Genomic DNA, 15,697 nt, shown 5'->3' with positions numbered 1-15,697 from the left:
GGTCGCGCAAACACGAACACGTTTCTCGACGACACATCGCGATGGAATCGCGAGAAAGAAAAAAAAACCGATATCCCAGCAAGTGTTTCAAGAACGATACTTAACAATCAGTCAGTCGTGCGCATTTTTGGACTCGTTAATTAATCGGCTTAAAGGTAATTAAATACAACGCTCTAGTTATAGATATATATATACTTACATAAAAGCCCCGCGCAGATTCGGCGCGCGAAAATTCCTCGCAATTCCCCGCAGAGAGATTTTCGATTTTTCTGTGTTCCCCGACTTCTTCTTACAAGAATATTTTTTTTTTTTTTTTTTTAAATTGCTTCATTCTCTCTTCCGGATTATATTTAAAAGAGAAACACATTTCGATACACACACTTATATACGCTTAGCGCGCATACGTAATGCAAACTGTATTTTTTAACACATATATTTTGCTCAAGTTGCTTAAAATTACTTTGTAAAATTCTTAATTTTCTTTTCAATCGTGTGTTCAATCGTCGCGCTCTTCAATTTTTTTTTTTTTATCGCGTAAATTAATTTCCAAAAACGTTCGCGCAAAAAAAACGTTTTGCTCGGACGCTTCCTTATGAGTAACGCAAACCACGTTGGTTGAATGAAAAGGCTATCAAAGTCGCATATTTCGCGATAATATAACACGCAACCACGTTCTCCACTTTAAAAAGCGCTCGTGATATCACGAACACATAGTAACGTCGAATCGAAGCGATACGTCCACTTTACTGAATTTTTTGTCTTGCGCTCTCTTTTTTATCGGCTACACTCCCTCAAAATTATTTTCTTTACCCAACACATACATCGTCTCTTTCCTCTCTTTTGTTCCCGTTTTAAGTCGCGTTGTCTCTCGCGAATACCCGCTGCTCTTTATTGTTTTCACAATATTGTAATTAGCTCCAAATAAATACTGTGGATTAGCCAATATATATATATATATATATGCATTGCGTTAGACACGTACGAGATATCGTTTTCGACAATTTATATATATATATACCGCAAATATCCCGTTAGCACACAGTTCGCGCTTAATAAAACGGATTAGCATAAGCGCGTCAAACTCCGAATTAGCGAGTGTCCTTTGACACTCGTCGCCTGAAGTGAACGCCGAAATGTGAAACGTTGAACCGTCGGGAGCTTAATGTCGACGCTGATTAACGTTCAGGGGTCGACGACGATAAAAATAGCGCGCCGCGACAATCCCGGCCGTCATATTCCGATGACACGTTTCCGAAAACATCGCCGATACGGCAATATTGCGCGCGTATATTTCGCCGCCGGAAAATCCACGCGAATCCACCCGCCGCTTTGAAATCCTAGCTCTCCCCCCAAACAAAGCATCTCTTTTCGACGCGCGCGCGCGCGCGCGCTTATTCCCTCCATTCGAAATTATCGTTTCACAAATCGACTTTCCGGTCACGAAAATCTCGTTATATCGAGTTACGATGCGCGGATATATACGAACGCGAAATACAGAGCGACGATCTGAAAGTCGAAATTGATTTATATTCCCGTGACGCTCTCGCATGCGAGTTTTGCGCGCGAATTTCGATCAAAGCTTCGAAATCGTGTATCGCAGCGCGCTGTGTATTTCGCGAATTTTGTTTCTGACGGATATTTTTAACGCACAACAATAACATTTCGCTTTACGTTTGCCGATTTTTCTTCTTTTTTTTTTTTTTGTTTTCGGTAATTGTTCTGAACCGAACTGTCGCGAAAAGAACAGAGGAAACTTTGTACCTACAAATCTCGCGAGAACGTCTACGTCTCGCGCCTTGTGCAATTCCAAATTGAGGAACTTTGAAATGTAAACAGGGAGGAAGCGGGTCTTTCTCGATTCACTCGTGTGAAACCAACTTCCCTCTGTGTGTGAGCGCGCGCTTCGCCCGTTTTCGCCGAAGACGCCTTCCTCGTGATTTATATCGCAACACGCTCGTCACAGAGAGAGAGAGAAGGAGGTGCACGGCAAATGCACGAATTATCGCGATATATACCTTTACTCTCCCTCTCTCTCTCTCTCTCTTTCTTGTACGCGAATATAAATGCCGACTGACGCAAGTATACAAACGCGAATATATAAACTTTATCAAGATGGAACGCGACGCAGCGCTCGAGGAGGAAAGTGCATGTCACCGCGAGTTCTCACGCGCGTTTCGTTTTGTAAAAATAGATATCGCGTGCCGCGCGTTCTCTCCTTGTTGCGCGGGGCTTCGGATTAAGAAAAATGTACATATGTGTACGTATATGTACGTGCTACTTGATCCACTCTCGTCGTTTTTAATAACGCGGTAATTAACGTCCCCGGTGGCAAACGGCAATCGATATTAGTCGGGCAATGCGCCGCGGCAATTCTCCTCTCTCTTGCTGTTTCGAGAATGCGGGAGAAAGAGAGAAAGAGAGACAGAGACAGAGAGAAATAGAGAAGGTTATGTATATATATATATACGCCCCTAAATCGACAGTGTCGTAGTTTTGCTAACGAGTTTGTGTGTGTGTCAATCGTAAATTCACGCTATACGTAAGCACGAAAATGCATTGCGCGCGGAAATTGAAACCGGTGCTATTTGACGAGCGGAGTTTCCGTGCGGCGTTTCAATGCGAAATGTGTTATGTACTTAGCAGTAATTATCGCATTTTCATCGTCGCGCTTCATATTCAATTCGCTGTGGCTCGCTACACCGCTACGTTGCATCGAGAAATCGAACTCTCGCTTCGCGTAGTTTATCGGAGTTCTCTCCCTAATTTTCCACTAGCGCGCGCGCGCGCACACATCAGAGAAGGGAGATCTAGTTATTGAGAAAAACTGGAGCACTTTTCGTCTCTCTCAAATCGAAAGGATAAAATCGAAGAGCTGTATCGTGACTAGCTATTACATAGACGCGATATTATATACAGATGCTGTCGTCCGTAAATTTCGCGAGCCGCGCGAATACATTAAGTCTTAAAGGACGTCTCGAATTCACTTGTGCATCCCCGCGCGATATAGAATTCCATTCCGAGGATATATCCATCCGAAAGAATGAGTTCCGGTATCCATCGATCGTGTCGCTCCCGATGATCGTAAATCGCTGCGCAGTTTAAATTCGAACACAAATTTATAGCCGCGCAAGAATATAAGCTTCTCAACGTCTTATCCTGGCGTATCGGTTGATAAGAAATTATTTATATATTATATATCGATCTCTCACACGTAATACACACACACACACACACACATTCATGTTTTTATATCAGTCACTTCCTCGGCGAAAAGATACTTACTCCGTTTTGTCACGTGATAGGCGCGCGATCGTATCAATTTTGCGCGCGATGTGCAACTCAGACCGGGCGCGATATTTTTCACGTTTGCAGTTTTTTTTTTTTTTTTTTTAGAACGAGATTGCGACAAAAAATGCAAAAAATTAAAAAAAAAAAAAAACAGATGGAAAAAATTGTGCGCACTGCATTAAAAGGTATCTTCGATGTAATCTCGATCTAATTGTGTATAAAAATGAGAAAAAAAAAAACGTTCGTATCTAGGACAGAGCGTAACAATCTCGAATATAACGTGACTTTAAACGCGAATATTTCAATTTCATAACACAATGTGTTTAAATTTCACATTTTTTTTACCAAACAGGCCGACAAAAACATTTTCTATGTTTTAAAACCCATTTTATTCAACAGTTTCCTTGAAATATGTTTTACGCAATATTTTTCCCAATCGCGCGACAACAACGCGCCATAAATATTTCTCCAAAAGAGCATCGCGCTTTATATGCGCTCTCTCTCTCTCTCTCTCTCTCTCTCTCTCTCTCTCTCTCTCTCTCTCTCTCTGTTTTTTTTCCCGATAAAAAAAATGTGTGTCGCTGAAAATAAGCGACGTGTAAACACGATGGTTGCACAACGCGCGAGCGAATTACGCTTACGTCGTCTCTCGCGTGGAAACTCTCTCCGGGGAACTTTCAATCAAACGCGATATGATTAAAATTACGATTACTATGTACGAGGTAAGAGGGATCCGTTACGGAAAGTGTAAGTGCTGGTCTTCGTGGCTAGTTACGAAGAAGAACGAAACTGGGGGAAACTGAACGCGGTGTGTGAACTCTCTCGCGCGCGCTCGATGATACGGAGCAAGTAGTCATCGATCGACCACTCGAATTCGGTGTGTTCGCGAACACAACCCTCCTACGAAGGAGGAGGAGAAGAGAGAAAAGGGTCGGTGGTGGAAAACGAATATAAGGCCGTGCCATCGATTCCTTCGTACCGCGTCGGTAGCTTCGGCGAGAATCCGAGCGCGATATTGCGAGGCGAGGGATATTAATATATATATTATATATACATTATAGGGTAGTATTATATATATAATACATATACATATAACATATATATATATATATATATATTATACGGTATTATGAACTGCGCGCGAGTCAAGCGAGATAACGCGCACGTATTAAATTATTAACTCCGGCTTAAAGCCACCATCGTGTAGTATTACTCGTGCCCGTTAAATTGCCGAGAACGGTACGTGTGTACTATCGCAGTAACTCCGAGAACCGCGAGATCTCGCGCGATCCTTTTAACAAAGGATCTTTACTTTTCTCAGCTGCGTCATCGGGCAAACCGCTTTCTCATCTTTTGACTCTCCGATTTCTTTCGACGTCACTGTCTATAGACATTCGGCACGAAGCTTTGTAAGTGCTGTTTTTTTCCCGGCAATACGGCACCTTCGTGGATCGATGGAAGACACAATATGTTTATTTAAAATTCGTGCTTGCAAAATTTAATAAAAACAAAGAACAGCACACACACAGGTTAATTGTTGTGCGCGGCGAAATTTATTTGCTTTCGTCGGACGCGTACAAGACCTTGAATTTTCGGATGATTGACCGCTTGTCAGTCAATCATTCGAAAGAAACGGCGACTCGCGCAGCAGTTCCTCGCGCGAAAAAGCAACTAGCCACGAGAGAGCAAGAAAGTTGCTGCTCGCGTGTCGGAGTTTTAAACAAACGATCGTCCGCCAGTCAGTGAGAGAAAACAAAAGACGATCGACAAAATTGGCCCCGAAATTTTTCCAGTGTCGCTGCGACGTGAACAATGGGTCTTCCTCTCGTCAAACGAAAGTCGACGCGACCGTACACGCGCGTGTATCATTCTCGGATGTGTGGTCGGATAAAATTAGTTAGTTCGCTTCGTTTACAAGAATTACTCGGGTCTTAGATGCGACCGGCAATGAAACGTTGTCGAGAATCGTCGTGGGTACGTATCGATTCGACGCAATCTCGATCGTGTACTGTTTTTTTTTTAAAACGCGACATTGGACGAAAAAATTTTCGCAAGAAAAAGCAACGCGCATCTTCATCGTTTCTCAAACCTTGAATGCGCTAATTATTACTTACGACAGACGCGACTCGTGATATCCTATAACGTTCAGCTGAAAAAAACAATTCCACTGCGAAGAGGCTCGGCCTTGGCGAGCGGAAACTGGAGCAAAAGTTTCAAAAAAAAACGTCGAACTTCTCGCAACTGCTTCCTCTCTTTCTCGACGAACATTCGCTTCTCCGCAAACGAATATAATGACCGAGAATAATAGTTTTCGCATTGGTCGGTGATAAATCCAAGCGCGCGCGCGCGCACACACATACACACACGCAGAACGCAGCCACTTCCGAACTCATCGCGCAATTCCGTTCACGTTTTCCAACCACGGCGGATAAACAAAAGAGATATTTTCAACGCGAAAATCCAATTTTCCCGTTTAATCAAATCCTCGTTCGAGACAAGACCGAGAAGAAGAGACGAAACAGAGAAATTTACGAGAACACGCTGAAATTTGAAATTCCGTAGTTTGCGATTGAACAAAGTTGAAAAATTTTCAGCGTATATATCTATTCGTAGTCACCGGTTAAACAAGGTTCATATCGTTACTTGATGCGAGAGCAAGCATTCCATTTCGCGGAGAGAGAGCGCGCTATAAAAAAAAATGTAAGTGCCCTAATAAAAAAAAATAAAAGAATATGCGAGAGGGACATTATTGCGTTTCGTGTCCGCGACGTAAAAACGGAACTTCACACGAGGGTGGTTAGCAGAGAGAGTGAGTTAAATGCAATTGAAGTTCACGGAGAAGGATACATAACATTCGCGCGCGCGCGCGCGTGTAACAGTTTTATTCGATTTCACTCGAGATCCATTGTTCCGTATCGTTTACGATACCAATTCGAGTTAAGTCTTTTGCAGATGGAGGAAACCCGTTACTTGCGCCTTGACGCGCGCCGACTTATCGCTCGCGAGTGAGCAATTTTACGATAAAATTTACTTCGCGTCAAATTTAATCAAAATCACACACACACACACATATATATACATCCTTCTCGTCGTTTCGCGAACAATCTTTTTTTGCGTTGTTTTCGACGGGGGATAAGCTCTCTTCTGAACTTTACGATGATTAGCGCGCATGTATGTATGTGTATATATATATATAGAGCGAGACTTAAGGGTGAGGATATAAAGCAGGGAAAACAAACACACAGCGTGATACTGGGAGAGTGGATTTGGAATATAACGTGTTGTGTTAACAAACTCTTATCAAAAGGCGCAAAAACGAAATGATAAACGGCGGAACGTTGTTGTTGCGTGGGATTGTATAAAATCGAGCGTAAAATGGAGTCATGCGAGTGTTGCGAGAATTTCAACGCGCATGTCGCGAATACGTAACACCTGCAGCGCCCTGATGAGTATAGGCGCACCTTGGCGCATATCTCTTTCGCTCTGTGTGTAATTTAGCTAATTGAAGTGGGCAACACACAACCCGCGAGCAACGACGTCAAAGAAATTCGCGAAATGCGCATAGAGGATAAAATTAATAATTGCGTTAATTCGCGGAATATATAACATATCTCGCGATACATCTTGCGCGCGCGCGTTCTTTTTTTTTCCTTCTTCTCTCTTAGCAAATCTATAAATATCAAAAGTTAAGGAAACACGAGTCGCGTCGATCGCGCACGTCGTAACGTGTCAGTTAACGCGGGCGTTCTTCTTGTTGCTTAAGAACACACACGTCGCGCGAACCGCCGACGGTGTTCGCCAAGGCACGTCTAACACGCGTCCAAAGTGTCGTATAATAATAACAATAACGCAGACTTCATCCTATACCCACGAATGTCGCGAAAAAAAACAAAACCGTCATAAAGATCGAAGTTCGTTAAAATCCTCGTGGCTTGGGCCACGGAAAAGAGAGAGCGCGCGATTTCAGATAACACCCTGTGTAACGTATTAATGTCACTGGTCCGAAGTGATTCGCACGAGCGAATTTTTGCTGTCATTCGCGCGCGCACGTGTGCTGTACGAATAGTCGTACGACGCGCGCGCGCGCGCGCGCTTAATGGAACTCTCGCTTCTCTGTATGGCAGTTTCCGCCGGAAGGTCTCTCTTGCTCGTTTTCGCGATTCTCCCCCCCCTTCCCTCCCGATAAACGGCGGAATTTTACCGCGGAGCGACCTTTTCCGGCGTTAATGTTCCGCGCTGTGAGTTTTGACGTCGCTCGGCCGACACCGGGATCGTTAGGAAATTAATTGCCTGTCGGGACGGGACGACCTTTTGCGGCGCGATTCGATTCACCTGCTACGTCGTCAAATGTCGCTTTTTATTTATTTATTTTTTTTTTAACACGCCGATATATCGGAACGTCGTCGGTCTTTTAAATTCACGAAACGACACAAATCGGCGACCCACTTTATCTCATCTCGCGAATCGTTTAACCGTCCGATGTGATCGCGAGATACAATAATAATGTGAGCGAGAAGAGGGCGCGCGAACATATCGCGTTGTGTGTGATTTGAGTGCGTGTACAAAATGAGAACACCGCGCGTATCGAGCGAAAAAGGTTCGAAGGTTCACGAGTTACAAGCGTTTACATTTCGCGTCGTTCGTCGTCGTGAAAAATATATATTCCCCCTGTTTGGCGTCGGAACGCGTATACGTGACTATCGGAAGGCTAAGGGATAATATTCTCTCTCGGTTCTACACGTGAGACGTTATACTTCGGCGATTTATGCTATTCGTTGCATTTAATCTCACGCCTAGAATCGCCTCGATTGACGATTTATGGCGATTCCTTTGTTAGAAGCGAACCTTTCCGGATAATTCCGCGGAATCGTTCCATCTTATACACATGCTAATTCCTTTGACCCAGTTATGACAATCGGAGATATCGTTCAATTTTCCTTTAATGGCTGTCGGTCGTTGTACCGATAAAGAAAAATTGAGAAGTGGACGAGCTTTTTAAGCACGGAATAACAAACGTTTGATAACAAATACAAGGCAAAAAAAGGTTAAACCGAAACAAATATATTATTTACGTGGAACGCGGAGGACAAAGTCTCGCGACCATTATTTTTGTTTTATTTTAGTTTTCAGTTTTACGTTTTGTTTTTACGCGTTATATTAAACAAGTCAAAAACCATTTTACAAAATATATTTCGCCGCGTTAAAGCTGTGATTACCTGCAAATAACAAAAATTAAATACGTACTAGAAAACAGAAATTTATGCAATTAATTGCGCGTTTGATCGAATAAATTTTTTTTCTCTTTTTTGTTCAAAAAACCAGGTTAAAGTGTAACAATATTTTTGCGATCTTCAAATTTTCGAATTCTAGTTTTCATATCTCTATCTTTGTCCATATGTTTGCGTAATATACGCTCCACTTACACCCACCATACACACACACACACACACACACACACACACATGTACGTCGCATCAATCGCGTCCAATTTGGAGAGTGCGTCGTAATTTCTCTCGCGTCGCATTATCCGCGAGAAGGATTTTGAGAATCACTGGTTTCAGCGGCTATTGGTTGAACCGCAACCGGGTGGGTTATCTCTCCGCTCGTATTGTTGCTATCTAACCCCGAAATTCGCTCGTACGGGATTTCACTCGAAATTTGTTAAGCGTTAAAGGGGTCAACAAGCCATTTAGCTTCGCTGAAGATCGACGATCCCTGTTGATTCGGTTTTGAAACAGATTGAAAAACAAAAAAAAAAAAAAGAGCTCGTACAAAATTGAAATGCAAAACGTCAGCGTAAATATAATCGCGCCGCGCGTTTTTTGTTTTGTCGCAAAATTGCGCGCGAAACCGTACGAGGAGACACTTCGCCGAGCGAAGTGAATCGGTATGTCGCGCGAGAGAGAAAAAAAAAGGAAGTTCTCTTCTACGCTATAATTTTATTCCGGGTGTCAGTGTAGTTTAACAGCGGCTGAGAAAAAATCACATAACAAAGAAAATCTTCCTTCCTTCTCGCGAAATCTACTCTCTTCGCTCCGCGTTGCACGCGTCTCTTACGATCAAGCGTTCGTCTCTGCGGAGCGGATCTTGGTTTTTTTTTTTTTTTTTTCACACACGCGGCGCGTTTCTTTGTCGCTCGCGATTAAACATAATCGATCGATGATTGTGCGCGGTTGTCTTGTCGAGCGGACGCGATGAGGATCGATGCGATTTCCCATTCCCCATATAAAAAAAAAAAGTTCCCTCCACGTTATGCGCGGCGATAACGAGTTCACTGGTGGTAATCTTCTCCGATTGCTGCCCTCGGTGTCGCCTTTTGCGCCGCAACTCTTTACGAGTATTTTATTTTACGAGTCTTTTCTTGCCTTGCGAGCACGTCGTTACCGCGAAAAGGTAACGACTCTCATTCTCGCGCGGGACACGCGCTTAAAAAAAAAATCCCTCTCCGTGGCCTACATATTTACGCGTTTTACGATAATTACGACGATCGCGCGCGCTTACCGGATCTCGTAATTGAGGACGTTTCTGTAAATTTATATATAACGCTCGAGTTTCTTTTTTATGAAAGCCGTGAAAAATCTCCCAACGAGACTCGTTTCCTTTAAAAATTTCACCAACGATCGCGAAATTGAAGAGAGGGGGAAAGGGGAGGGTAAATTTCGTTATCACACTTTCGAATCAAAAAAAAAAAAAAACGCGGGAGAAATCAGAGTGACGGCGCGCGTCGGAGGAAACGTAGTTCTCGGGATTTGGTTTTTTTTTTTTTTTTTTTTTTTTTTGAAATTTTTAATGTCGCTGGACTTGCGGCGGGGATTAAAACGACGCGAAAAAATAAATTCGGCGGGATCGTTTTCGATAATTGAATTCCACACGCTTCGTTACGCGACGAGAAGCGTGGACGAGAGATTATCTCGTCTTTGCAGAGAGTTAACAGCGCGCCAACGACGTCGAAAAACGCGGCCCGCTGGAAAGGTCGCTCTCTACCTCATTTACAAAGCCTGGAGTACACGCACGTGCCTCTTCTTCATTCCCGCGAAGAAGCATCGAGAGTATCGCGGTCGATATCTCGGTCCTCTCTTCATCTCGACGAGTGCTCACCCTCATTGACCCCCCCGGTGTTCTTTCGACGACCGCTCCGGAGCGGCAAAACGTTTCAATGGAGGGTTGCCCCCGCCGCGGCTCGTTGTTGTTCCAGATCATTCTGGTCCGTGAGGATGATCGATATTACCGGATATAGCTGGCGCTTTAAAGCACGTGCAGATTCTCGCAACTCTTCGACTTGCTGTCGCGCGCCCACACCTTGTCGAGCAGATTGCGCACCTTCAGGCTGGTGCTGGTCCGACTGCCGCGATACTTCTTAGGCGAGTTGTTCTCCGAGCACGAACCCAGCGGCGACTTGCTGCGATTCTTGCGCGAACGTTTCCGGAACATTTCCCTGGTCCTCTCCGGGTTCTCCAGTTTGAGACGGATCTGCGTGAGCAGCCCGACCAGCAGCTCGTCAACGTTGTGATTGATGCCGACCGATGTCTCGATGAACTTGCAGTCGTAGGACGTTGCCATGGACTTGCCCTCTACAATGGCAGATTCGATTATAAATCCCCCCGGAGATATAAAACCTCTCCGTATCGCGAATCTCACGCGAACATGCGACTTCGACGCGATAAAATATTTAACGCGCACAATGTACGATTTACAATTTTTGATGATTTTTTTTCTAATTTTAAATCAACGCGTGCGTGCTCTTTCTCTCTAAGCAAAAAATTATTCACGCTTACTGTAATTTGTAAAAAAAAAATACGTAAGCAAATCGATGATGGAATTAAGAAATATACAAATTATAAATTTATATTGTCAAATTAGAACTGTATATATAAATGCGCAAGAATCAAGTGCCGCATAATTAATAGCGCGGTATGTGTATTACGGAGAGAGAGATAGAGGAGAGAGAAAGAAAAAAAGCGAAATTGGGAGGAAGATGCTACCAATCTAGTTTAACGGCACAGAAGCGTATTTCTACGCCCCGCTAGGCGGTTAAATGGCTTTTCCACGCTCCGTTGCCCACGGAGAATTTGCATCGAGGTGAACCTCCCGAGGTGCTGCGTCAGTATACAGCACGTTTACGTACGTTGCGTTATCTACGATCGTTCTATATCAGCGTTTCCGCGCGGTAAATGCCACAAATGATAAATAGACATCCCCGTTTCCCTAACACGCGTTCGTTCGTCGCTGATCTCCATTTCTAACTCGCGTTTACGTTTTGTTGCAAATCACCGCGCAATTTTTCGCGAACACGTCGAACCGATTGTCAAGAAATGAGGGGGGCGAGGGGAAAAGAAAAACAAAAACTTGCTGTCATACCTTCGGTCGATACCAATCGGCTGCGCACAAGGTCGATCTTGTTTCCTACGAGGATCACCGCCCTCGCGGACACGTGATCGCTTCGCCACAACGAGTGGAGAACCTCTTCTGCGACGCGCACCGACTGGCGATCCGTCGTCGAATAGACGACGCAGTACGCGTGCGGCTCGTACGTCGCGATGCAATTTTCCGGCTGCAAGCATTAATTGTGACAGAGATACATTAACAATGGCGATTATTAACTAACACAAGAGCTATTCCAACTCCCTTCCCTAATTGTTTTCCCTATTGTCACACATATTGTTGTATTTTGCATCAACATAATCATTGCATCAACATGATATTGCATAATTTCCGCGAGAGAAAATTGAATCTCTCTGCTCGAAATAATATTCTTACTTTTTTTATACACGCGTAATTCGGCAATGAAAGAAATCTTTTTTTGTCTTTTTTTATTCTGGCGCGTAAAATGTTTTCGATCTTTATTTTCGTCTCGTTATTCTTAAACGTGTGTCAAATCGTGGTCGTAACATTATGTAAAATAGTTCCTTGCCGGGAATTTCAATGTGAATGCAATTTTCCGGTCGTTGACCATTAACCCGAGTAATAACGGGCGATAGTGATATAGCCGCAACGGAATCTGGCAGTTTTCTGTGTTTCCACTTTATTTCGCACATTTGCTTTCGTTACGCGCAAGAAGTTCGTGGTTTTTATATCGACGGGAAAACTCTTGCCTCGCGCGCGCGCGCGCGTGCGCAAAAAAAAAGTACAATTACAATATGTCGTACATCAAAAAAGATATTGTTTTCTCAAACTCTTTCGAGCGTATTAATTCGCTCGTCTCCCACATAATAACATTCAATGGAGGATCAATTCGACGGTGCACACATCCATTGTGCTTCAGGCTAATTCTTCCGCTCTACAAAAATCTAAAGAAACAGTTTTTTTTTTTTTTTAATATATATATTGTTGTAATTCAAAGAAAGGAAGAGAGAGAGAGACGACGCTTTCTTCCGTTTCTGCATTATAAAGAAATAGTCTTTTGTATGGATATTATAAAAGAAAGCTCTGTAGAACAAGCTATTATAGAAGCAAGCTCAAAAAGTTTGCTATTGTATACTTCAAGTATATAACTTTACGCAAATGAAATGTTTGCACATTTGTCGCGAGGATACATGTTACTGACAAAATAATTGAGAGAATAATTAAATCAAAATTAGCTTTGTATGTGTATTTTTTATAACTATAAGTTACAGATCTCCTTGAACACTTCTCATGCGGTTTCTCCAATATTCTTATTGTGAACGCCGAGAGGTCGAGAGAGAAAAATTGTTCTACTTTTTCTGGATTACATAAATTTGCGCGCGCGAGACGTGATTTATGTGATCCCAATCGACATCACCGGACCGAAAAAAAAACAGTTAAAGGGAAGGTATCGAGAGAAAAAGAGAACGAGAGAGAAGAGTTTATTAACTACGCGCAAAATACTTAACTTGATACTTGCGAGACTAACGGTCCGAATTTCGGCAATTAATATTCAAATAATGTTCAATTTTTCAAAATCTTTTCGTTAATATTTTTTCTGATATGTTAAAAAGTATTTGCTATAATTTGAATGTACATATAAATACATTTTATCATTCATACACTGAAGATATCGTCACTCCCTACGTATAATCCCGTAACTCCAAAACGCAAATTTTAGAGGAGAGCAGTTTAAAAGTATAAAGCTTCATATGTTTCCCTATAGTTAGGGATCTTTTGGTTTCAAATTTGTACCTTATTTATGAATATTTTTTTTTAATATTTGGTGACCATAAAGAACAAAACTTTCTAAGTGTCATTATGCAATAAACTGAAAATCCCATATGTGACACTTATGTAATTATACGTAGGGAGTGACGATATATAAATGCATTTTTGATAAGAGAAACATTAGGTGATAATATATCAATTTTTAATTAATATTATATTTCGCGTTATTCGAGAAAACATACTGCTATTCCATTAAATCTGTTTTAATTAAATTCAGAATTACACAAATACGCACTTTATCACACAAATAATGCTGTTGCAAGTAAAATCAAAAGCTTCTCACAAAAACGCAGCGTCTGTGAATGCTGAGTTTGAAATTTTTTGTTTGATTTCTTTTTTTGAATTATAATACCAAAATATCTGAAAAGGTTTTCGCTGACTGTGTCGCAATTGGACGTTGTCGAAAATTCGCGGAAACGCACGATATAAACGTGTGCTGCAAATGCGGTATATTATTGCAACACTCAGACTGTTAGGGAATAAATAGTAATCCCCTGGCAATATTTTTCACCGTACCCTTTAATTGGTGCCTGTAACGAAGTCGGAAATGAAACCTAGTTTAGAAATGGGGGAGAAATGGAGAGAGCGATATCTCTCTCAGTTTATATATATATATATATATATGTATATATATATTTTATGTATATATATATATAAAATCACTGTAAGAGAATTATATTTTCCGTGAAGAGCTTTGCCGAAAAGCCGGGAATATTCACTCTAACTTGGGGCGATATAATCCTCTGATTATACGTATATAAATTTAGCTCAACGATTTGCCCTTATCTTTCCAACTTAAATATCCATAATGCAAACAGAGACAAAAAGACCTGACACATAACGCTTCTTCATCGCTCTTATTTTTTAACGAAAATATATATTCGCGCGAAAAGATATATAATCCTCAATATAACATTCAAAATTTGGATAAATAAATTTAGATATATTTTTTATCAATCTATATCGGACAAATATTAAAAAAAAAATCAATATCTTGATTTTACATGTAAATTTACTGAATTTCTAACGTTGTTTGATTAACAAAAATAGAAAAGAGAGAGAGATAATGTGTTGAAGAGGGTTAACCGGAGGTTAACGTTAGAACAAAATTCATTAGCGCAGCCGTCCGTTAAAGGTTAAGATCGTAACGGGGGGAGAAAGAGAGAGACTCGAGTTCCGTTGGATTTTTCGAACGATTATACGAAAGAATTACCTTGAACCGTATCAAAGAGAGGCGCGCCTTCGTGATATCGAATAATATATCTATGGATCGACCGCTTAACGGTCGAACGCGCGGCATGGCTCGGTGCTCGTCAATGACTCCCGGGGGCCACGCCTGGCTGAACGAAAAGCAGCAGCAGAGAACGAAAGAACGCTTCGTTACTCCCTCAGGTACCTACTTTTTCTTGCCCCACGCGCGGGAACTTACGGTTAGCTCGTCACGCGACAACTCTTAACCGGTCGGCTACACACAAGACCGCAAATCGGACTGTTCGTCGTTGCCGTCGCATTTAGATGCCAGGCGGGCCACCGCGCTCACAATATTAAATCCTTAAATGGGAGAGAGTTTTCACGCGCGACCAACGAAAACACAACCGACGTAGCGTCGCTAATGCGAAAAGTAACGACCGGGTCGTGACACAAACGATGGGGCGACGATTTAAAAGAATTCCCATGAGCGTTCAACCGCGAATCGCTTTCTCGAAATGCGATTGTCTCGATGATTAATTAACTGTTATGTGCTTTGTGTACGCAAATTTGTTTAAATATTTTCTCTAAAATATTTTTCGTGCGCTCTTATGTTTTATTATCGTTTTTATCGAGCGCCGTTGTATTTGATTTCTGAGTCTACAAGTTTTATTTTCCTCTCTCTAATTCGGAAAACGAACTCGAAAATTTATTAATAACCGAAGCAAATATCTTTATTGTCAGAGCGACTATTTTTATCAATAAAACACAAGTTAACTTTGTCGCGTGAGGATACTTTGTGTTTTTTTGAAACAGCTCAAACTATTTAACCGTCAATCTATATCTAATTAGCCGTTAAAAATTCTCTCTCTCTTAACCCTTCGGTGCCAGACATCAAAAATGACCTACGACCCTTGTAGGAATTGACGAACGGCCCAGTATTGGGTCAATATCGGCAAACGAGGCTCGATATTGGTACGACAGTAGTAGCCAGTACTGGGCGAATATGCTTAATGATTAGATCGAGCCAACGCTGGCTCTTAAGCTC

The 15,697-nt window shown here is 42.1% G+C and overlaps 1 protein-coding gene across 1 annotated transcript in view; it reads right to left on the bottom strand.

Moving 5' to 3' along the window:
• Positions 1-10,032: 10,032 nt before the first annotated feature.
• Positions 10,033-15,697, bottom strand: part of LOC109853308 (flocculation protein FLO11-like) — a 25,999-nt gene continuing 20,334 nt past the window's right edge. Inside the window, exons 8-9 of the mRNA XM_020425259.1 lie at positions 11,647-11,839; positions 10,033-10,859 (exon numbers count right to left, since the gene is read on the bottom strand). Coding sequence (XP_020280848.1) covers positions 10,534-10,859; positions 11,647-11,839 — 519 coding nt within the window. The 3' untranslated portion in view covers positions 10,033-10,533. The remainder of the gene's footprint in view (positions 10,860-11,646; positions 11,840-15,697) is intronic.

The sequence above is a fragment of the Pseudomyrmex gracilis genome, unplaced genomic scaffold (assembly GCF_002006095.1).
Source record: "Pseudomyrmex gracilis isolate BER0280 unplaced genomic scaffold, ASM200609v1 scaffold_45, whole genome shotgun sequence".
Lineage (NCBI taxonomy): Eukaryota > Metazoa > Arthropoda > Insecta > Hymenoptera > Formicidae > Pseudomyrmex > Pseudomyrmex gracilis.
The sequence above is the reverse complement of the archived record's forward strand: the minus strand, read 5'-3'. Positions and strand labels throughout refer to the sequence as shown.